Genomic DNA, 23,472 nt, shown 5'->3' on the forward strand with positions numbered 1-23,472 from the left:
CTAAATGAATAACTCCCATGATTTTGCTCTGTCAATTCCACCAAAATCGTCAATCATCTTACTCTGAACAGGAATGCCTTCTCTCTATCCAAATCCCACCTGACCCTCACATCCACCTTCACCACAAAGATTACTATTGTTATCACTAATTGAATTAAGCTGAATTAAAACAAGTTTATAGGCTTGTGTTTTTAAATGAATTGCAAGAAAGAATTGCAGGGAAAAGAAATTAACATGATCTAAATAAACAGCAGAATGGAGAACTGAGCTTTCAAAGGAACACAGCAATGAAGAATGAAAATGTGGTCTGGGTCATGCCCTTGAGATAGCAGCTCTAGGCGTTCTGTTTCTCATAACACTTTGTCCCTCCTCTTCCACAGTGATACTTACAGCCCTGCTAGCGTCGGAGTGCCAGAACCCAGCTCTTCTGCTCTCTCAACCAGGAAAGTAAACCTCAGTTCCTTGTATTAAAAATGTGTTTGGAACTCACAGCTCTGGTCCCTTCATTATTGCTTAGAAACCACAGCTTTTGTTTATTTACTTATTTAATTTTCAGAGAGTTTTTCTATCCTTGTTATTACTTGGCAGTCATATAAACTATATGGGGGGAGAAACATTTTAAAAATAAAAACCTCCATGAATCTAAATAATTCTAAAAATGACCTTCACATAAAATTATTTTATGGTCTGGTTTTGGAATGAATGTTTTGCGAACAAGATTTACTAATTGGTATTATTTTCTATAAGAAAAAATGTAAAAATTGGCATATAAATATGGCTATATCTGAGAGAAGAAATTAAAAACACCTGAGTTTTCATTTAGGACTAAATTCTGATCACTTAGAAAAAGGGAGATTGTCCAAAAGGGAAGATGACAACCTTCTGGCAATTTAAAGATAATTTCCTGCTTGCTGAATGATAACGAATGATTAGGCTCCACCCTGCAGAAAAATAATCCAGTGTTCAGAAATGGTCTCATTTAAATATCCCTATGTAATTGTTCATGTGAAAGATCATAAAACCAAACATCTATAATCACAAGAAGATAATCTTGATTCCTGAGGAAGCTAAATATATTAATTAATAGTGCAAATTCTGTTTAAAGGCATTCAAGTTTACTTATATTTTAACTGCAGTTTCAACCAAACAAAATATTTCAGGGGTTATATTGGGCTCACCTAGGCTGCTAATTTGCAACTCCTACGTAGACTAACAATACATAGTCAGAACAGTGGTAGGAAACTGGGATTCTAAACTTTGTTTTCATTATTAGGGCTTTAAGCAGGCTGGACAATCCCTTTCAAATCTGAATTTCTATAAAAATGATAGCCTCCAAATACACAATTTTGCTTTATATCTTTTAAAAACCATGGGTCATATGAGAGTAACCCACAAAGTTATGGGTGTGCACGGTCTAGCCCCTTGGTTGATTAGCGGAAGTAAAATGAAACACACACACACACACACACACACACACACACACACACACAAACAACTAAACTTGGAAGGGGATAGACACAGAAAGAAGAAAGGGTCAGGGAAAGTTACAGCACAGAGTGAATAAGCATAAAGAAAGCCAGAAGACTTGGAGGAGCTCAGAGCTAATGAAAAAAACAAGAACATAGAGTAGGGGGAGGGAAGGATGTGAAAGCCAGCTGGAATCTGAGAAAGCAAGGAATACAGGAGCCAACAGAAATCCAAGGACAGAAAGTATTGAAGATTGAAGGGAACAGGAAATTTATTGGAAACCAAGTTGTTTTTCCTTTTGTATCCAATGCAATTCTATTCCAGGCAGAACTCTAGTCTCAACCTCAAAAAGGATAGAAGGGAAGTCAAAACTCATAGCAGTCTTCTTTTCATGGGCAGGAGCCAGGAGCTCTGGAAAGACAGATTAGAGGAAACATGACCCTTTGACAGCAGATATAGGGGTAGAGGAGTAGCAGCACCATCCAACACAGTGTTTACTAAAATTGGGTTAAGTAGAAATAAAGATAATTGGGCTCCAACTCAGAGCTACTGAATCAAAATTTCCTCTATATTTAATAAACACTTTAGGTGACTCTTATCACAAGAAAAGTTTAGGAAGCACTGGTATCATGGCAAAAATTGCAGGCTTTAGAACTAGAACTGCCTGAGTTAAAATTCTAGCTTACTAGCTGTTGATCATAGGCACATTTTTTTAACCTTTCTGAACCACAGTTACCAAATCTGTAAAATGGATTATTGTAAGGATTAAATGAGTTACTGGATGTAAACAGGGAGTGCCGGGTTCATATTGAGCATTCAGTAGTGGTAGCTGTATAGCTACAAAAGTCTTTATAATAAGCAACTCATACTAAATAATATATGTGACTTGATTAAAAATAAAAAATAAGGAGGGTATAACATGGCTATATCTCTTATGAAACACCAAGGAACACACTTGCTAATGGCACAGAGACAAAGCCGCACTCCCCTGGGATGCTGGCCTTGTTCTCAGCATGCACTAGCCAGCCATTTCCCTTCAGGAATCAAAATGTGAACAGCCTTAAGCTTTCCTTCAAAAGTGCATGTAAGTCAAGTCAAATCAAAGGTGGCTTTAAAAGCTAGATTCTTCATGCTACAGAGATAAGGACTCTCTTAAAATGCAATAAACCCAGGACTTGGCTGAGGCTGAGATACCCAAAAAGACTCACAGCCACCTCAAGACTACTGAGATTTACTCACTTGATAAGCCATCTTATTTTACAGTCCAGCTTTCTTTAGTCATTTCCCAATATATTATTCCCAAGAATCGTCTACTCCTTCTGTAGAACCCTACGTACTTATCTGACTTTCCTGTTATAGTAAGATTCAAGTCTTCTTTATTTTTCCAGCTGTAAACTCAGCTGCACACCTAAAACATTCTAACACATTCTCAGCCTCTTTATTGAACAGTCCTATTATCTCCTGGCCTTAAATGAGGTCTCAATTACCCTTAAGAAGGCACCTCTCCTGTAACCCTCTCAAGGAGAGACTGCTTAGTCTCCTATTCTTTGCTTAGAGACTAGAATTAAGGATGGCATCTTTAATTTCCATTACTTCTTGAAGACTCCCACTTCTTTTCACTAATTTAAAAGGCCCTGCTTTTGGAATCTATGTGATTTGGCCATATAGTCTCTATCCCTGCTTGATGATTGGTATCCTTCATATATCAAGGCCATTAGAACTTATTTCACCATCATTCCCTTCATCCAAAATCCTGACACCATTCAGCAGTTTATTCAATGTCCTGGTGGACCTTCCATCCAATATTTGGTTTTCAGTGAAATTCACTGGACTTTTACTCCATTCTGACCATAATCTATAGGGTCATAAAAGGGGCTTATTATTTTTTGTGGCAGCTCACTTATTAAGTCTGTAACCACAAATACTGTATTAGTCCATGTTCACGCTGCTGATAAAGGCATACCTGAGACTAGCTAAATTATAAATAAAAAGAACTTTAATGGATTCACAGTTCCACATGGCTAGGGAGGCCTCACAATCATGGTGGAAGGTGAAAGGCTCATCTTACATGGCGGCAGGCAAGAGAGAATGAGAGCCAAGCGAAAGGGGAAACCCCTTATAAAGCCATCAGCTCTCATGAGACTTATTCACTACCACAAGAACAGTATGGGAGGAACACCCCTATGATTCAATTATCTCCCACCAGGTCCCTCCCACAATGTGTGGAAATTATGGGAGCTACAATTCAAGTGAGATTTGGGTTGGGGACACAGCCAAACCATATCAAATACCTATCCTTTTAAGTTTCTAACTTTATTGTGTTCATGATTAAATCTTTAACCTCAAGTAAAAATTACAAGTCTTTGGAACTCCCTACCTTCACCTCATTTGTTAGATGCTTTACATCAACAAAAAGAATCTTGAGAATGGTAATATGCCTGGTACATGTTATTTGAAGAATCATGGTGTAACAATTAAACAATCTTTTTCTCAAGATAACTGAATTCATTCTTTAAAATATATATTTTGCTCTAAACAATATAAAATATAAAATAAGAATGCTGAAAAGGCATAAACAGCCTTAAAAATAGGAAATGTAAAACGGTGAGTGAGGCTGATAGATTTGACAGAAAGTAGGACAAACATAGTAATAGATCAAACGCTGGGCAAGGTGGCTCACGCCTGTAATCCCAGCACTTTGGGAGGCCGGGGCAGGCAGATCACGAGGTCAGGAGATCGAGACCATCCTGGCTAATGCAGTGAAACCCCATCTCTACTAAAAATACAAAAAGAAAAAAAAATTAGCCGGGCATAGTAGCGGGCGCCTGTAGTCCCAGCTACTCGGGAGGCTGCGGTAGGAGAACTGCGTGAACCCAGGAGACGTAGCTTGCAGTAAGTCGAGATCGCGCCACTGCACTCCAGCCTGGGTGACAGAGCAAGACTCCATCTCAAAAAATAAAAAATAAAAAATAATAGATCAAACATGATTAGAGGTAAATTCATCTAATTAAAGCTAGAGAGTAATCATATAAGCAGCTTATAAGACATACATTTAAAGCAAAACAATAGAGAAATGGGCAGGTATAGTCTTAAAGCACTTAATTTTTAAAAAGACTAAAATCAAGTGAGCTAAATATTTAAAGAAAATTAAAATGCTAATGTAGAAAAAGTAGAGAAGAATTTTTTCAAAGAATAGAAATCAGTTGCTAGCACATCATCCATATGCATAAGCACATACAAACATATACATACAGTCAAGAGCATAAACAAGCCTACAAGATACTTCTGAGTAAAGTGATAAACTGTAGGAAGACTTATAGAGAGAGAAAGAGAAAGAGAATGTACCCAAATCAGAAAGAGGCAATGCAAAAGATAAGATTGAAAAGAAAGGTAAATAATAATAAGAAAATACTTTTACCAACTTTATGCTAATAAAATGAAAAGATTTGATATACATTATGCCAATAGAGGTAAAATATTATAAAGGAAGTACTTTATTTAACAAATTTTATTAAACTATTTTATTCATCTATCAAAATTTTATTAAAGTATATTACACATAAAGAGGGAGTAAATAGTACATTGCTCTTCAAAGAGCAGATACTAAAATTGGACATAATATTACTTTTAACATTATTTAAAATATATATTCATTACCTTTATAACTTGTTCTTCATACCAAAAACCATTTGGAATAGTCATTTTTTCCATACGATATTTTTCATGAGGCAGATAATCTTTTTATTCTTTCTTTGTAATTCAAATTGGTAATCTGAATAGTATGTATGCTACTATACATATATAATGGAATATAACAAGTTCAAGTAGTATGGTAAATGAATATATTTTTACAATTTAAACTAAACTGCACAATTGGTATTTTTAAATTTAATTTCCTTATTATATAATCTTTCAATAATGGCTGACTAGCTTGTTCACAACAAACCTCTCACTGACAATGACTATATTAGTTGGATAAAATATTAATGAAAAACTAATAGTCTCAGAAATTTGGTTAATGAGTATTTCAGCAGCCAATATACTATGCAGGAGAAAAAAATAAAGTGGTGAGCCCAACAGTCAGCAGAACTTTTCTTTTTGAGGCATTTGCCAATTCTGTATGAGCAACTGAGAAGCCAAAACCATCAGATCTTCCAGGAGCCTAGCAAGGCTGGAGTGGAAATAGTTTGAATTCAGGTCTCAGCAAGGAGGAGCAACCCTGGTAAACATTTTAGGTTTTAGTTAGGACCTCTGAATGACTGCAGAATACAAAAAGTAAGGATGAAGAGAAAAAAGTAAAGCCCTCACAAGTAAAGTAGGCTAAACCTCATATCAGGTAAGCACTTGATTAGCTTAATTTAAGTTATCTCTACGCTTATTGTTTGATAACACCAAAGAGAAATCCCACCTGAGAAGGACAGTATTATTCAGAGTCTCAAATTACGTCTATAATTATTTTCATACCAGGTGTCTAACATATTATTTAAATTTTGTAGGCATACCAGGAAGGAAAATACATAAAACAGACTAACTGGAGATCTGGATATTGGAGTTGTCAGACATGGGATCTAAAATAATTCTAATAAATATTCAAGAATTTATAATATGATAGAGAATTGTGGCAGAGAACTGAAGCCTATCTTTTAGAAATCATAAAAACACTTTAACTCAAAATATAATTAAGAAATTATAGAACTCAATAAATTAGAACTCTGAAATTAAGAACTCAATAAATTAGATTAACAGCAAATTAAACAAAGCTGAAGAAGAAATTACTGAAATGGAATATAAATGAGAAGAAAATATTCAGATTGAATACGGAGAAGAAAAGAAAGAATGAAAAAAATGAATGTAAGAAACAAATAAGGCACAGAGAAAGTTCTAATATTCTTCAAGTTGTAGGTCTAACTGGAGAAGATTTAAAAGGAAACAAGAAACAAACAACATTTGAAGCAAAAATGGTTGAAAAGCTTCCAAAATATGAAACCCAACAAACATCAAGTCATAGATCCAAGAAGTGTTGTACATTATTAGCCAGATGAATGCAAAAGAAAGTATGCCTAGATATGCCATAGTAATACTATTAGAAACCAAATACAAAGAGAAAAGAATGAAAGATAAATTATCATCAAAGGACCAAAAATAAGACAAATCGCTGATTTTATTGTAACTGGCTTCCACTGTATCTGTTGAGAAATCTGCATTTTGCACTGCTATCATGTCTGTTAATTTTTTAGATAAAACTTATGTTTATAGTAAACATTCATTTATACTTATAAACATCATATGTGTGTGTATATATATATACATTAGTGTATATGTGTGTATGTAATTTCAAACAAAGAAAAACTGAAAAAAATCAATATTAGTACTTTTTTTACTAAAGAAAATATTGAAACAAATACTTCTGGTTGAAGGAAACTAATCTGAGGAAAAAATGGAGATGAAGAAAGGAATAAAAAGAGAAAATATGTGCACAAGTATAAATGGATATTGACTGTATACATATGTATTGTAAATACACCATATAGATAATAAGTATATAGAAACAAAAACGTAAAAGGCAGAGGACAGAAAATGAAGTTAAAGAGTCATATTTGCATTTTTAATAAGTTGTAATAGTACTAATATATTATTTTAATAAGCCACGGTTGTATGTTGACATCTTATAGACAGGAATTAAGAGTATAGTAAAAAAAAAGTATATCACTAACGTGTCAATTCAGGGGGAAAATGAGAAATTAAAATGCTACATGATTTCAAAAGAAGCTGGAAAAGAATAAAAAATGGTAAGGAGACAAATAAAGAATACATGAGACAAATAGAAAACAGTATGATGGCAGTTTGGTCCCTGTCTGAAAATTCCTCCTCAATCATCCTAAGATATTTAGTAAATGTACTAACAACTACACAGTTGCAAGCCAAAAGTATAAAGATACATTATCATCTGATTACATTTAAGCAGAAATATAATACATTTAAATTCCAGAGACCCTTTAGCACCAAATAACTTTACGCTGAATCATAATTTTTGCTGACAGCAAATGTAACATAAAGGATCAGAATCGAATGTAAAATAACTATAAATTTAATCTCACATAATCTACTATTTCATTTTAGAAATATAATAGGTTTGAAACATTATTTATATTAGAATTTAGGTCTTTGGAAATTTTATTTTTGCAAAAGGGCATTAATATGTGAAGAGATTTAGTTATTGCTTAAGGAACACTTGAAAATCAAAGGGGGATCGCTTCACTAGGAAACTTAAATTTAATCAAAACTTTAAAACATGCCAATTAAGCCAGCTTCATTATACTCTTTTTAACAGAGACAACTACAGAAAATAAAACAGGTCCTAAGAGATAGCTTGAATTACAGAATGAGCAATTTCAACCTCTTGGTCTATTAAGGGAATTTTCTGCAAAACCATTGTCATTAGCAAAAACAGAGACCCAAATAATTTAATTAGTGACCTGTGATAGAATAAGCCTTTCATTCATATTTATTCTTTTTATATTTGATAGTACATTGTTAAACTTCTAATATGTATATGTGTATATATTCATACACACAATATTTAATTTAAGTCTAATAATTCATCAGGGATATATTATCTCTAATATGTAAGCTGAAAAATTAAGGTGTGGCCATGCTCTTGCACACACAAAACCATGGAATAAGTTGGTAGCAGAAAAATATCGAGGTTTTCAATATTCTATTGCACACACATAATTATTTCAAAATACAGAATTTTCTATCTGTTCTAACTACAATCAAATTATTTCATATTACAGGAGTCAGGTTTATTCATGATTCTCTCTGCCAGATTCAACAATAGAGAATTAGTTAAGCTCTCTGCTGTGTTGACAGCCTCCAGAAACCATTTTTACCTCATCTCTCCATTAAACTACTATGAGGTCCTATGAGACAAAAAGGTGAGAGAAAAACAGTAATAATATTCATCGATTGGTGCTAAGATCAAACTCTATACCATGTCCCCATTCTCACTGATTCTGTATTCACTTAGCAAATATTTATCATGATGCTACAGTGTGCCAATCATTTTGTTGGACCTTGAACAAATGCTAAGAAGAAGTTCATGGTCTTCATAGGCATGTGATGCTTATGGTCTATAAGGGAAAACATTAATTCATTTGTTCATTCAAAAAGTATTATTGGCCATAAAAAATTAACCAGACATTCTGATAAGTGTTGAGAATCCCGTGGTGAATTGCTTCCTTAGTTTTACTATGCTTAGTATCTGCAAAGCAATTAAATATCAAGTAATCATGAAAATAAATATATAATGCATATTATCTACAATAGGTTGCTATGCAATAGAAGTCTAACAAAAGCTGCTGGCATGGAGAGTCTGGGAGAGATTTCACGAGAGGGTAACATGCAAGTTGAGGGCGGAAGATTAATTAGAAGTTAATTTGTTGAAAATAATCTTCCTAGCGGAGAGGAAGGTAAGCAAACACTGTGGTTCCAGAGGGAACACAATTTATTAGAGAACTCAAAAAAGGCCACTGTGGCTAAAGTGGCAAGAACAAAAAAGAATAGCTTAAGATGATGTTGCTGAGAGATGCAATGAAAAGATCATTTGAGGTTTAGAAAACACATTAAAAGTTTTGGTGTCCATTCTTAAAAGCAATGGAAATTCATAGATGGTTTTGAAACATGGAAATAGCACTATTTTATTTGAAATAGGGAACAGTTTCCAACTAGCTATATAGACATTGGGTTGAAGAGGGATTCCTGGAAAGTAAGAAGACTACTGCAACATCCCAGTCATCCATATGAGAGATAATGCCATTTTAAAATTGATTGGTGCAATGAAGTTGGAAAAATGGATTTGAAAGAAATTCAAGAAGTAAAATTGCAAGACTCAGTGATACTTTGGGTGTGAGGGAAATGAAAGAAGATAGTTTCTGGTGTATGGCTCGTAGAACTGAATAAATTATACTGGCATTCCCTGCAAAATGAAATATTGGAGAAAGTCCAGTGTTGGGAGGAGTAGAACATTAATAAAATTTTGAAAATGTTTGAGTTTGAGTTGCTTTTGAGATACCCAAGCGATGATGTCAAATGAGCAGCTGAACATCTGGACTGGAATTCAAGAGAAATAGGGGTATGTAAGTCTAGAAAACACTGGTACACAAACAGTAACCAAATCAGTGAGTGTAGATTGTCACTCACACTCACACTAGGAAGAGTGTAGATAGTGATGGGGCATCTGGATATTTACCCAGTGGATACAAGCCACCGAGCCTGCCAAGGAGACTGAGAAGCCAGAGACATCGGGCTGAAAGCCGTGAAGGTTTGTTAGAACAGAAGTCTAGGAAGATAAAGTTCAAAAAGCCAAGTGTCAGATGTCAGTGCTGCTGTGAGTTCAAATACTGTGAGATAGAAAAAAATTACAATTCAACAGTATTGGAACTAAAACAGAATTATTTTTAAAAATTCCCGAGAACACAAAAAGAAGCATAACTCTGGAGGGAGCAAAGGAAAGGGCTGGACTAAAAAAAAAAAAAAAAAAAAAAAAAAATTTAAAATCTGTACTTGAGAGACAAATAAGAGTTTTCTAGGCAAAGCAGTTGGTGGGTAAAAAGGCAATATTTAGAGAAGGCCTATTATTTCTTCAGAATGGGCCAAAAAAGTCTTCATTAAGCTGATGAATGCCCCAGAATTTTATTTCTCAGGAATCCTAGTCATTTTCATTTAACCTGCTTCCATATCTTAGCAGGGCAAATAAGACATCCTTACCTGCAGCCAATCTTCTATCATTGTCCATAAAACCCACAAAATGTGTAAATCAGAAAATAAAGAGGGAGAGAGAAATATAATATTCACTCAAAAAGAAAAATCATATAAAGTCTCAGACTTAGGAAATATAAGTTAATGGTTCCTGATTAAATAACAGACTGAATTTAAAAAGTCAAGAACATTAAGATAAAAGTTACATCAGGAAGGTCAAAATAGAAGGTAGGAAAATTAAATAGACATATTAACATGTGGGAAGATAAAGGATAACTTTTTCACCTCTACCACTGTCATCAACAGGTTTTGAGTTAGATGACCATGGCCATCTTTTAAGTAACGAGAAACAAAATATCTTCTAAAGAACACAAATGCTGAATTCCAATTTGTAGAGATAAGATTGCAATTTCACATATGATACACTAAACTGAGAATACACAATAGAAAATGAATATTTTATATTAGAATAGTTGATTTAAATCCACATGGTACAATTATGCTTAATGACTAAAATATTACAACAACAGAAGTTATTTTGTTCACTAGTCGAATCAGAAATAATCTTGTATCCAGCACCTGTAATTTAACAAGAAGTCCTCACAGTGCTCCTCCTTTATTCCATGTTTCAACATTTTCATAACAATTATCAGGTATTTAATATTTTGTGGAATTTTAGATTTTCAGTTTTTTAGGGAAAAAGTTTATTTCTTTATACACCTTTTCTTTATTTATCTGACACTGGTTAAGTGTCATTAAATCATAAGTATATGAATAATACTAAATCATAAGTATATGAATAATATTAAGTTGCCTATTGTCTTAACATGGCCTTTCAGGAACAATGTGGGAATAAATTTTAGTCTGAAATTGCTGTTATTTACACTTTCTTTCAAGTTTGTTGAAGCACAAATACATTCGGGATAATTAATGTTCTGACGGATTATTTCATCCTACTATGTCTTCTTAACCTTCTACCGGTTTCATTCCTCTTTCTGCCTCATATTGTGACAAATTTGTCGTCTTTGTTACACAGTACAAGGAGCACTGAGAATAAGGGCGGTATCCTTGAAGGAATACCTATGAATACAAATTGTATTACGTAATGCATCCCTTTCCAGGAAAACACAGAGAAGGAATTCTTTTCTTTAGGCGACCAGCAAATGGTCACAGGCAGGGATTTTGCTGGGTCTGATCTGTAGAGGCGGGTCGATACATTCACCGAAGAGAGATAACGGGAAACCGTTTAAGGGGTGCGGCCTAACACGACAGAACTGCTGCGGGAAGGGTCCTGGGGTGAGGAGGTGACATAAAGGGAGGAGGGCACCAAGAGGTTGCAGGGAGAGAGGCTGGCTGTCAGTGAGCATGAGGGTGGGGACACCCTGGGCCGCGAGGTGGTACCTGCGCGGGGTCGAGCGCCCCTGCCACTGAATCCCCGATCCAGAGATGCTCCCGGAGAAGCTGCTGGTAGCTGAGGCAGTGCTTCACCGCAGATGGCACATTCCCCATGGCGGAGCCTGGGGCGGCAGTCGGCGAGGGGAGGGAGACTGGAGGAGGATGAGGGGCGGGCACCGCGCTGGGAAACTGCGCCAGCTCGGGAGCGCGCCCCTCCGGTGCACTGGCTGTGAGGACCAGAGCTGTTCTGCGCACTGCGGCGGCGCCGAGAGGGCGGGGAGCGGGGCGTGGCAGGTGGCCGCGCCTGGGGCAGCGGGTTCACGGGGCACCTGCGGGAATCGACAGAAATGCGGAGCACCTGAACAGGAGAGAAAGGAGCTGAGCCAGAGGATGTTCAGGGGTGGCTCATTTTCCGCACTACACTGAGCGCCCAGGGGTCTGTATCTTCACGTGCCCACCTACTTCTCACCTGGCTTAGATCAGGTGTAGAAGAAAAGGGGTCTAAAATAAAAGGAAGGGGCGTGAGTGTTTATGTTGATGAGTTCGTTCATTCCCAGCTGCAGCCTTGGGTGCTCAAGTGTAGATTTGCCTACCGTTGAGCTCATGGAGTTTATGCTTTATAACAAAAAGCTCTATTTAAAAATGTTTTTGAGGCAATCAGCAAGGTTAAAACAATCTAACAGTCTAATGAAAAGGAAAAGACAGTCTTAAATTAGGTTAGATGATCAGAGGTACTCTCACAGGTACGTTCCTAAATGAGAGGTAAGCTGTAAGTTGGTGCTGCGGTTAAGCGCTGAAATGGAACTGCGTGTTTAAAAGTCTCATGGCACAAAATTATTAAAGCCCTAAGGACTAGATTTATCCAAACGGAAAATTCTATACAAGTTCTTAGGATATTAGAATTGGAGACATTTTTAGTGGAAGAGAGGGTTTGAAAAAATAGCCTTCGAGCAGACCACCTGCCTACCCTCCCCACCTCACTTTCACATGTACACTTATGTGTATTGTCACACCCTAATAATCTTCGCCGCGGGTTCAGTGGTTTGCAGCTGAAATGACATAGTCATCAAGAATAGTCTCGTGCAGGATACCTAGGGTCTTCCGGAGACCCAGCCAGGGTGTCCATGGCCAGGAATACGCATCAGCCCTGGTGGCTGATGGAGCAAATGTAAACCAGGAGCCAACTGATGCACACCGTAGTATAAACACACAGAAGAAATTTACCATTCAAAGTCAAACCATCCTTACCACTTGTGTGTTGCATGGGTGGGGGTTTGGGGGGTGGGCAGTGAGACTTCCACAGGTAATAAAAATAAATGGGTTAAGGGAGGAAAAAGACAAAGAGTGGAAGAGAAATCGTGTAGATCCTTCGGTAAAACTGCACTAGAAAGGGCAAAGAGGATGAGGAGGTCATAGTCTTCTCACAGTTAACCAAGGATTTTTTTTTCTTTTTTCTTTCTTTTTTTTTTTTTTTTTTTTTTTTTTGAGACGGAGTCTCGCTCTGTCGCCCAGGCTGGAGTGCAGTGGCGCGATATCGGCTCACTGCAAGCTTCGCCTCCCAGGTTCACGCCATTCTCCTGCCTCTGCCTCCCCAGCTGCTGGGACTACAGGCGCCGGCCGCCACGCCCGGCTAATTTTTTGTATTTTTAGTAGAGACGGGGTTTCACCGCGTTAGCCAGGATGGTCTCGATCTCCTGACCTCGTGGTCTGACCTCCTCGGCCTCCCAAAGTGCTGGGATTACAGGCGTCAGCCACCGCGCCCAGCCGGATGTTTAACCTGGAGAACATTCTCTGAACTGCTAAAGTGAAGTTATCCAATTCCTGGATGCGCTTAAAACTCTGTAAAGCACCAAAACTCCGGTTGTTATTTACCTAAGCATGACTATCATATAGGTGTACATTCACAGAGCTAAATCTGTTAGCTGTACCAGCAGAGCTCAGCTGTTAGTTATTGTTCCACTGCAAGTGAAATGGACCGTACTGGTTATATCTATGCTTACTATCATTTTTCTCTCTATATTTAAATTCTGCAACAGGGAACATGATATTTAAAAATAATTTTAAAAGATCCAACTTCAACAACAATAATTTAGCAAGGCAACCTTCATAATGGAGTCAACAATCATTCTAAACCTCAAAAAGGATTGGCAATTAAAATTGAAGTCTAAACTTTTGGAGAATAAGACCTCTAAGATAAGTCAGATATGATATGATCTTCTGCTACTAAGAACAAGAACATTTAGGAAAAAAAAATTATTGCTTAATCGTTTTCTAAATTAAAAGGGTCTGAAGAAAATTTCATATACCAATTAGTTGACCATAGTGATACGTGTTTTTTTACAGAAAAGTCTTATAAATATAAAAGTATTTGTTTTTTATTTTAATTCATATCATATGGAAAATGCTATGATCTCAAATTTTTAAACAAAATTTGTACAAATGCCAAAATCTTAAAGACCAAATATCTTAAGAATGTTTAATCTAATGAATAAACAGGAGTTAAAATAGATGTGATTTTACTGGTAAGTAAAGTTTGGTGTTAATTTATGAATGCTTAAAATTTATGCATTTGAAAAGCATATGTTTTTGTACTTAGTATTAATGTACATCTTTCTGTTCTGATTACTCAAATAAAACATTTTCAATATGTACCCCTGTTCTAAAAAGCTCTAGATAAAATGAGAATAAAAAGAAGTTTGTGGAAGGTTCTATAGTTCTCTCTTGCAATATAACAGGTTAGAAGCTTGGGCTCCATTAGAAAAATAAAGAAACCAGTTGTTAAAAACTACGAAGTGAGTAAGTGCCATATCCTGCATCTGCACTCTATACTATGCTTGCTGCATCATATGACTAAGCCATTTTTATTTCATTGCATTTTACTCACTCAAGCAGAAGAAGATACGAACATTCACCTCAAATTAAAGTAAATTTTCTATTTTCTCTAGTGACTTTATTAATGATTTTACTAAGTGCAAAAGCATTCAATTCAACCTGTCTCTCTTGAATTATTCTTGACTTCCTTCTCTCCTTAATCCCACCAATCTGTCAACAAGTGATTTGAGTTAAACATCTTGGACTCATCCCTTGCTCTTTTTCTTTTGCTAAGAACTTCTCTCTGCTCCACTTCCTATCTGTTTGACAAGCAACACCATAATGCAGTGGGGAAGAGCCTAAGAGTTGGTTCTAGATTATCTATGATGGGAGCCAGGTTCTAACAGGGACTGAGTGACCCTGAACAACTTCGTTAGCATCTGTATCCACATGTGTAAAAGGGTGACAATAACAGTTCTTACTTGTTGCCAAAATTAAATGACAGAATATATAAAGTGTTCAACATTTGGTCTCTGGCATGTTGTAGGCAGCCAGCAAATGTTAGCTATTATTATTATTAATACAGTAGTCTGGCTTCCTGGGTGATTTTGCACTCAACAATTCATACTGTATAGTCTGAGAGATTTTGAAAATATATATCTGATAAACATTTCTGAACTTAAAATTCTTAGAGGTGTCCCATAACCTCTGGGGGTGGGGGGAAGTCATATTTCTTAAAAATGGTTCAATTAATATTTCATGAAGAGACTCTTAGCAGTCTTTGCAGTCTCAACTCCTACCCATTTTCTAAACTTATCCATAACTTCAGCAATATCAAATTATACATGTTTCCCCAAGTTTTAGGATTATTTCATGTCCTATCACTCTAATTATGTTTCTTATTACAGCAATTTTGAGAAATTCAGAAGATGCATAAAGATATCAATGAAGACACCTAGTGTTCTAATTCTAGAAACATTTTAATACATTTTATTTCAGAGAGAAAAAATTAATATTTCTTGTATATACTTTTTGTTTTTCCCATTTTATTTTATTTAAATTATTTGAAACCGTGATGCTATTGGCTGTACGATACCTGTATATATGTATACATATATGTATGTACACACACACACATAATCAAAATCATTTCTTATAATAAGTTTCTAAAGTATAGCATGTTATTTATTTTTTGAGAGGAAAGTAGGTAGCTAGAAAATGATCATACGAATGTTTGTATGTATAATTAATTAATTTGCCAGAACAGCATGACAGTGGAAATCCTCCACTATAGTTCTGTTTCTATCAATTTCTCTTTATATTTTTAAAGTTTTGCTTTGTACGTGCAAAGCAAATACGTATACAAACCAAATTTGCATGCTTGGTAATTTGCTTATGTAAACTTATCTTTGATGAAGCCATTTATTTTTCTTTTTTTATTATTATTATACTTTAAGTTTTAGGGTACATGTGCACAATGTGCAGGTTTGTTACATATGTATACATGTGCCATGCTGGTGTGCTGCACCCATTAACTAGTCATTTAGCATTAGGTATATCTCCTAATGCTATCCCTCCCCCCTCCCCCCACCCCACAACAGTCCCCAGAGTGTGATGTTCCCCTTCCTGTGTCCGTGTGTTCTCATTGTTCAATTCCCATCTATGAGTGAGAACATGCAGTGTTTGGTTTTTTGTCCTTGCGATAGTTTACTGAGAATGATGATTTCCAATTTCATCCATGTCCCTACAAAGGACATGAACTCATCCTTTTTTATGGCTGCATAGTATTCCATGGTGTATATGTGCCACATTTTCTTAATCCAGTCTATCATTGTTGGACATTTGGGTTGGTTCCAAGTCTTTGCTATTGTGAATAGTGCCACAATAAACATACGTGTTCATGTGTCTTTATAGCAGCATGATTTATAGTCCTTTGGGAAGCCATTTATTTTTCTATAGGAATCTTTCATGGGTTATTGAAATATTCCTAAAGGATGATTTTACTTTTGCTTCACTGGGATATCTAATGGATTTAATTTGGTGGTGCTAAGGTTTGTTTTTTGTTAACAACTTAGCTTGGAGTCTCATAACGATATAATAAATATAGAACTTAAAATCATGCATGATGACGCTTGCTTTCAGTCTTCTTACGGAGATTTACTTTCTCACCCACAGAACCAGGTGACCTTTTTTTCATCTCTCATATATGGAATGGCCTTTTGAGACCAATGGTTCATGTTCATGGCCCAGTTAACTACCATACTTACATGGCCATTTGCTTAAATGTACTCTTCCATTTGGTGCTTAAGACCTCAGATCCTGACTAGCAAGGCCTGTGCCTTCTTGTGAGCCTCTTGGCAATATTTAGCTTCTGAGAATGTTCTTGATATCAGTAGTTTGAGGGGAGGGGAAAGAATCTCCACGATAAGCTCCATATTTAACGGAATTCTTACTTGAAACTTTCTCTGAGTATTATATTTGTTCCATAATTTTCAATGTATTCTGGAGTTCCTATCACTTCTATAAATAAAGACAGGGAACAAGAGATGCTGAACAGAATGAAGAACACTGGATTTAACTCAGAGCCTGAGGATCTCATGATATGGTTCTGATGTCTTGACTAATCCACAAGAAAGAAAACTGAACAGAAGCCACATGCTCTACACTTACTCCCATTCTTCACCCTATCTCTTCTCTGTATAAAATGACCGCAATAAATTACTACCATATAATAAATTACAGGGTTGTTGGCACTGTCTATACTCTAGACAAAGGGTCTCAAAAACAGAGTGACGAGGGATTTGTGTTTCAGAGATCAGTCAACGCCAAACTAGGCAGACTGACTATACCAATTGTCTCAAGTGGGAAGTACTTGGGTGAGAAGGGTCTAATTAAAACAGGTTGCTATCTTGTGAGTTTCTTTGGTCCCAGAGATGGCTATTTGAAAGTCTCTATGCTGACAGCATGGATAGAATCAGAAGCAAGTGAACCAATTGAAGTTCTTATAGTAACAAATGCCAAACTGACATGTAGCCAAGATACCTATTGGGCAGGGATAAAAGACACATATGGTGAATCTCAAACAATGATTCCATAGAACTTTGGCGAGCATTACAAGAGTGATGTGGTACAGCCTTAAACAATAAAAAAGAAACAATGAGAACAACCTGGCTAACAATACTAGATGATACCTAAGGGGAAAAAAGCTTTCATCATATCAGTTTTATTGCTGAAAATTTTAGATAACTTCTCACATATGTTATGTCTGGCTGATCTAAATTGATCAGAAGGATAACAGAGTGTTTAAAAACATTCTTGGCATTTGGTTCTAAATTCAAAGTTCCATTAGCAATAGCATTGTTCTGAAATAGAGCATTCTTTTGAGAATAAGTAATGGGTTCTATTTTACCAAAATAACACCCCACCCCAGGTGATGAGTACCTGGCAGCAAATACTGAAATCAGAACAAAGCCATAAACCACATTTATCCAGATGTAGGAGTCTATTTATTGTCTCACTAATTCAGAAGGATCCAAAAGCATTAGCTTTGCCAACTATATTGCAAAATAAAAGACACAGACATGGACTGTTCGTTAACTAGTTTTACTTTGTTAGATGGTTGAAATCCCCATATTTTTTGCCAACAGATATAAAAATATCTTTGTTTCCATTAACTACAAGCTCAAACTTCACTTAGAAAATATTTTATCAATTAGTTGATAAATTTTGGTGGGTTATAATAAGATCTTAACAGGTAAACTGTATTATCTCTTATCCAGAGATTATATCATTCTTTGAAACTGTATCAAGTACTATTGAATGAGAACACAATTCACTATCAATTATAATTATAAAGCATTTAGTATTTTTCTTTGCACATAATAACTGCTCAATAACTCAGCTTTCTTTTGCCTTTATTGAATCAAATTCATCCATTTTTAAGAAGACGTAGTAACATTGTTCCAGCTAGTGGGAATCTGTAAAAACCAAATTTAGGACATTTGTTTAGTCCACTACAGATACTTTTAAAATTTAATACTCAATAGCTAATGGAAAAATAAGTATGAATATATATTTAAGATTAAGATATGCCTTCTTGGCTTTAAATACCTCACATTCCTGTGGCAACATCTTAAGAAAAATAACTAAAATAAAAGAATGCAAAGCATATCTATTTTAATTAGAGGAGTATAAGAAATTAAATTCTAAAGCTGTAGGATCTATATACAAAACATTATAGTAGAATTTGCATATTCACCAAATGTGAATTGAATAATTAATGCTTAATAAATACGGGGCCATATAATACTGTGTGGAGGGTAATGCTAAACAAGGTAGTCAACACAAGAAACTTCTAATTTAATAGGGAAATATAATGTTGCTTAACTAAATAAAATAGGCCAGTATGTTGATAAGTGCCAAGTGAGAAGATAAGTTTAGAATCATAGAAGTAAAGGCAGTAGGTTTCTCGTTTAACTGTGATAATAAGAGAACACTTCAGGGAAAGAGACCACATTCGAGAGGATTGGGGAGACAGAGCCTATCATGATGAAGAGACAGTGCAGGGGAAGTGTGAGTAAGAGCAACTGAAAACAGCCTCATTATTACCAAAAACTAACAAAACATGGAAATCAGTTTTTTTTTATTATACTTTAAGTTTTAAGGTACATGTGCACAATGAGCAGGTTTGTTACATATGTATATATGTGCCATGTTGGTGTGCTGCACCCAATAACTCATCATTTACATTAGGTATATCTCCTAATGCTATCCCTCCCTCCTCCCCCCACCCCACAACAGGCCCCATTGTGTGATATTCCCCTTCCTGTGTCCATGTGTTCTCATTGTTCAATTCCCACCTATGAGTGAGAACATACGGTGTTTGGTTTTTTGTCCTTGCGATAGTTTGCTGGAGAATGATGGTTTCCAGTTTCATCCATGTCCCTATAAAGGACATGAACTCATCATTTTTTATGGCTGCATAGTATTCTATGGTGGTGTATATGTGCCACATGTTCTTAATCCAGTCTATCGTTGGACATTTGGGTTGGTTCCAAGTCTTTGCTATTATGAATAGTGCTGCAATAAACACATGTGTGCATGTGTCCTTATAGCAGCATGATTTATAATACTTTGGGTATATACTCAGTACTGGCATGGCTGGGTCAAATGGTATTTCTAGTTCTAGATCCCTGAGGAATCGCCACACTGACTTCCACAATCATTGAACTAGTTTACAGTCCCACCAACAGTGTAAAAGTGTTCCTATTTCTCCACATCCTCTCCAGCATCTGTTGTTTCCTGACATTAATGATCGCCATTCTAACTGGTGTGAGATGGTATCTCATTGTGGTTTAGATTTGCATTTCTCTGATGGCCAGTTATGATGAGCATTTTTTCATGTGTCTTTTGGCTGCATAAATGTCTTCTTTTGAAAAGTGTCTGTTCATATCCTTCTCCCACTTGTTGATGGGGTTGTTTGTTTTTTTCTTGTAAATTTGTTTGAGTTCTTTGTAGATTCTGGATATTAGCCTTTTGTCAGATGAATAGATTGCAAAAATTTTCTCCCGTTCTGTAGGTCGCCTGTACAGACAAGCAAATGCTGAGAGATTTTGTCACCACCAGGCCTGCCTTACAACAGCTCCTGAAGGAAGCACTAAACATGGAAACGAACAACTGGTACCAGCCACTGCAAAAATATGCCAAATTGTAAAGATCATCGAGGCTAGGAAGAAACCACATCAACTAAGGAGCAAAATAACCAGCTAACATCATAATGACAAGATCAAATTCACACATAACAATATTAACCTTAAATGTAAATGGACTAAATGCTCCAATTAAAAGACACAGACTGGCAAATAGGAAAAAGAGTCAAGACCCATCAGTGTGCTGTATTCAGGAAACCCATCTCACGTGCAGAGACACACATAGGCTCAAAATAAAGGGATGGAGGAAGATCTACCAAGCAAATGGAAAACAAAAAAAGGCAGGGGTTGCAATCCTAGTCTCTGACTAAACAGAATTTAAACCAACAAAGATCAAAAGAGACAAAGAAGGCCATCACATAATGGTAAAGGGATCAATTCAACAAGAAGAGCTAACTATCCTAAATATATATGCACCCAATACAGGAACACCCAGATTCATAAAGCAAGTCATTAGAGACCTACAAAGAGACGTTAGACTCCCACACAATAATAATGGGAGACTTTAACACCGCACTGTCAACATTAGACAGATCAACGAGACAGAAAGTTAACAAGGATATCCAGGAATTGAACTCAGATCTGCATCAAGTGGACCTAATAGACATCTCCAGAACTCTCCACCCCAAATCAACAGAATATACATTCTTCTCAGCACCACACCACAGTTATTCCAAAATTGACCACATAGTTGGAAGTAAAGCTCTCCTCAGCAAATGTAAAAGAACAGAAATTATAACAAACTGTCTCTCAGACCGCAGTGCAATCAAACTAGAACTCAGGATGAAGAAACTCACTCAAAACCACTCAAATACATGGAAACTGAACAACGTGCTCCTCAATGACTACTGGGTACATAACGAAATGAAGGCAGAAATAAAGATGTTCTTTTAAACCAACGAGAACAAAGACACAACATACCAGAATCTCTGGGACACATTTAAAACAGTGTATAGAGGGAAACTTACAGCACTAAATGCCCACAAGAGAAAGCAGGAAAGATCTAAAATTGACACCCTAACATCACAATTAAAAGAACTAGAGAAGCAAGAGCAAACACATTCAAAAGCTAGCAGAAGGCAAGAAATAACTAAGATAAGAGCAGAACTGAAGGAGTTAAAGACACAAAAAACCCTTCAAAAAAATCAATGAATCCAGGAGCTGGTTTTTTGAAAAGATCAACAAAATTGATAGACCGCTAGCAAGACTAATAAAGAAGAAAAGAGAGAAGAATCAAATAGACTCAATAAAAAATGATAAAAGGGATATCACCACTGATCCCACAGAGATACAAACTACCATCACAGAATATTATAAACACCTCTATGCAAATAAACTAGAAAATCTAGAAGAAATGGATAAATTATTCAACACATACACCCTCCCAAAACTAAACCAGGAAGAAGTTGAATCTCTGAATAGACCAATAACAGGCTCTGAAATTGAGACAATAATTAATAGCTTACAAACCAAAAAAGTCCAGGACCAGATGGATTCACAGCTGAATTCTACCACAGGTACAAGGATGAGCTGGTACCATTCCTTCTGAAACTATTCCAATCAATAGAAAAAGAGGGAATCCTCCCTAACTCATTTTATGAGGCCAGCATCATCCTGATACCAAAGCCTGGCAGAGACACAATGAAAAAAGAGAATTTTAGACGAATATCCCTGATGAACATCAATGCAAAAATCCTCAATGAAATACTGGCAAACCGAATCCAGCAACACATCAAAAACTTATCCACCATGATCAAGTGGGCTTCATCCCTGGGATGCAAGACTGGTTCAACATACACAAATCAACAAACGTAATCCAGCATATAAACAGAACCAACGACAAAAACCACATGATTATCTCAATAGATGAAGAAAAGGCCTTTGACAAAATTCAACAATGCTTCATGCTAAAAACTCTCAATAAATTAGGTATTGATGGGATGGATCTCAAAATAATAAGAGCTATTTATGACAAACCCACAGCCAGTATCATACTGAATGGGAAAAACTGGAAGCATTCCCTTTGAAAACTGGCACAAGACAGGGATGCCCTCTCTCACCACTCCTATTCAACATAGTGTTAGAAGTTCTGGCCAGGGCAATTAGGCAGGGGAAAGAAATAAAGGGTATTCAATTAGGAAAAGAGGAAGTCAAGTTGTCCCTGTTTGCAGATCACATGATTGTATATGTAGAAAACCCCATTGTCTCAGCCAAAAATCTCCTTAAGCTGATTAGCAACTTCAGCAAAGTCTCAGGATACAAAATCAATGTGCAAAAATCACAAGCATTCTTATACACCAATAGCAGACAAACAGAGAACCAAATCATGAGTGAACTCCCATTCACAATTGCTTCAAAGGGAATAAAATACCTAGGAATCCAGCTTACAAGGGAGGTGAAGGACCTCTTCAAGGAGAACTATAAACCACTGCTCAACGAAATAAAAGAGGATATAAACAAATGGAAGAACATTCCATGCTCATGGGTAGGAAGAATCAATATCGTGAAAATGGCCATACTGCCCAAGGTAATTTATAGATTCAATGCCATCCGCATTAAGCTACCAATGACTTTCTTCACAGAATTGAAAAAAACTACTTTAAAGTTCATATGGAACCAAAAAAGAACCCGCATTGCCAAGTCAATCCTAGGCCAAAAGAACAAAGCTGGAGGCATCATGCTCCCTGACTTCAAACTATACTACAAGGCTACAGTAACCAAAACAGCATGGTACTGTTATTAAAACAGAGATATAGACCAATGGAACAGAACAGAGCCCTCAGAAATAATGCCACACATCTACAACTATCTGATCTTTGACAAACCTAATAAAAAAAGAAATGGGGAAAGGATTCCTTATTTAATTAATGGTGCTGGGAAATCTGGCTAGCCATATGTAGAAAGCTGATACAGGATCCCTTCCTCACACCTTATACGAAAATTAATTCAAGATGGATTAAAAATTTAAATGTTAGATCTAAAACCATAAAAGCCCTAGAAGAAAACCTAGGCAATACCATTCACGACATAGGCATGGGCAAGGTCTTCATGTCTAAAACACTAAAAGCAATGGCAACAAAAGCCAAAATTGACAAATGGGATCTAATTAAACTAAAGAGCCTCTGCACAGCAAAGGAAACTACAATCAGAGTGAACAGGAAATCAGTTTTTAATAAAAAATCTTCATAAAATTGTCTGATTTCATGAGATTTTTATCTCATGCTTATTTCACTGTGGATACTATATGTAAAATGATCTTTTTTATTTCTCCACAGATAAATATAAGCACATAAATTTTAACATATATACTAAAGACACTAATTTTCAAGTA

At 36.1% G+C, this 23,472-nt stretch overlaps 1 protein-coding gene across 2 annotated transcripts in view; it reads right to left on the bottom strand.

The window, feature by feature from the left end:
- Nucleotides 1-11,886, bottom strand: part of HMGCLL1 (3-hydroxy-3-methylglutaryl-CoA lyase like 1) — a 145,321-nt gene extending 133,435 nt beyond the window's left edge. Inside the window, exons 1-2 of one of the 2 annotated variants that reach the window (XM_034962260.3) lie at nt 11,629-11,886; nt 9,719-9,808 (exon numbers count right to left, since the gene is read on the bottom strand). In XM_034962260.3, coding sequence (XP_034818151.1) covers nt 9,719-9,808; nt 11,629-11,736 — 198 coding nt within the window. In that variant the 5' untranslated portion in view covers nt 11,737-11,886. The remainder of the gene's footprint in view (nt 1-9,718; nt 9,809-11,628) is intronic. The other variant, XM_003828931.5, reaches the window with a different exon arrangement.
- Between the last annotated feature and the right edge of the window lie 11,586 nt (nt 11,887-23,472).

The sequence above is a fragment of the Pan paniscus genome, chromosome 5 (genome assembly GCF_029289425.2).
Source record: "Pan paniscus chromosome 5, NHGRI_mPanPan1-v2.0_pri, whole genome shotgun sequence".
NCBI lineage: Eukaryota > Metazoa > Chordata > Mammalia > Primates > Hominidae > Pan > Pan paniscus.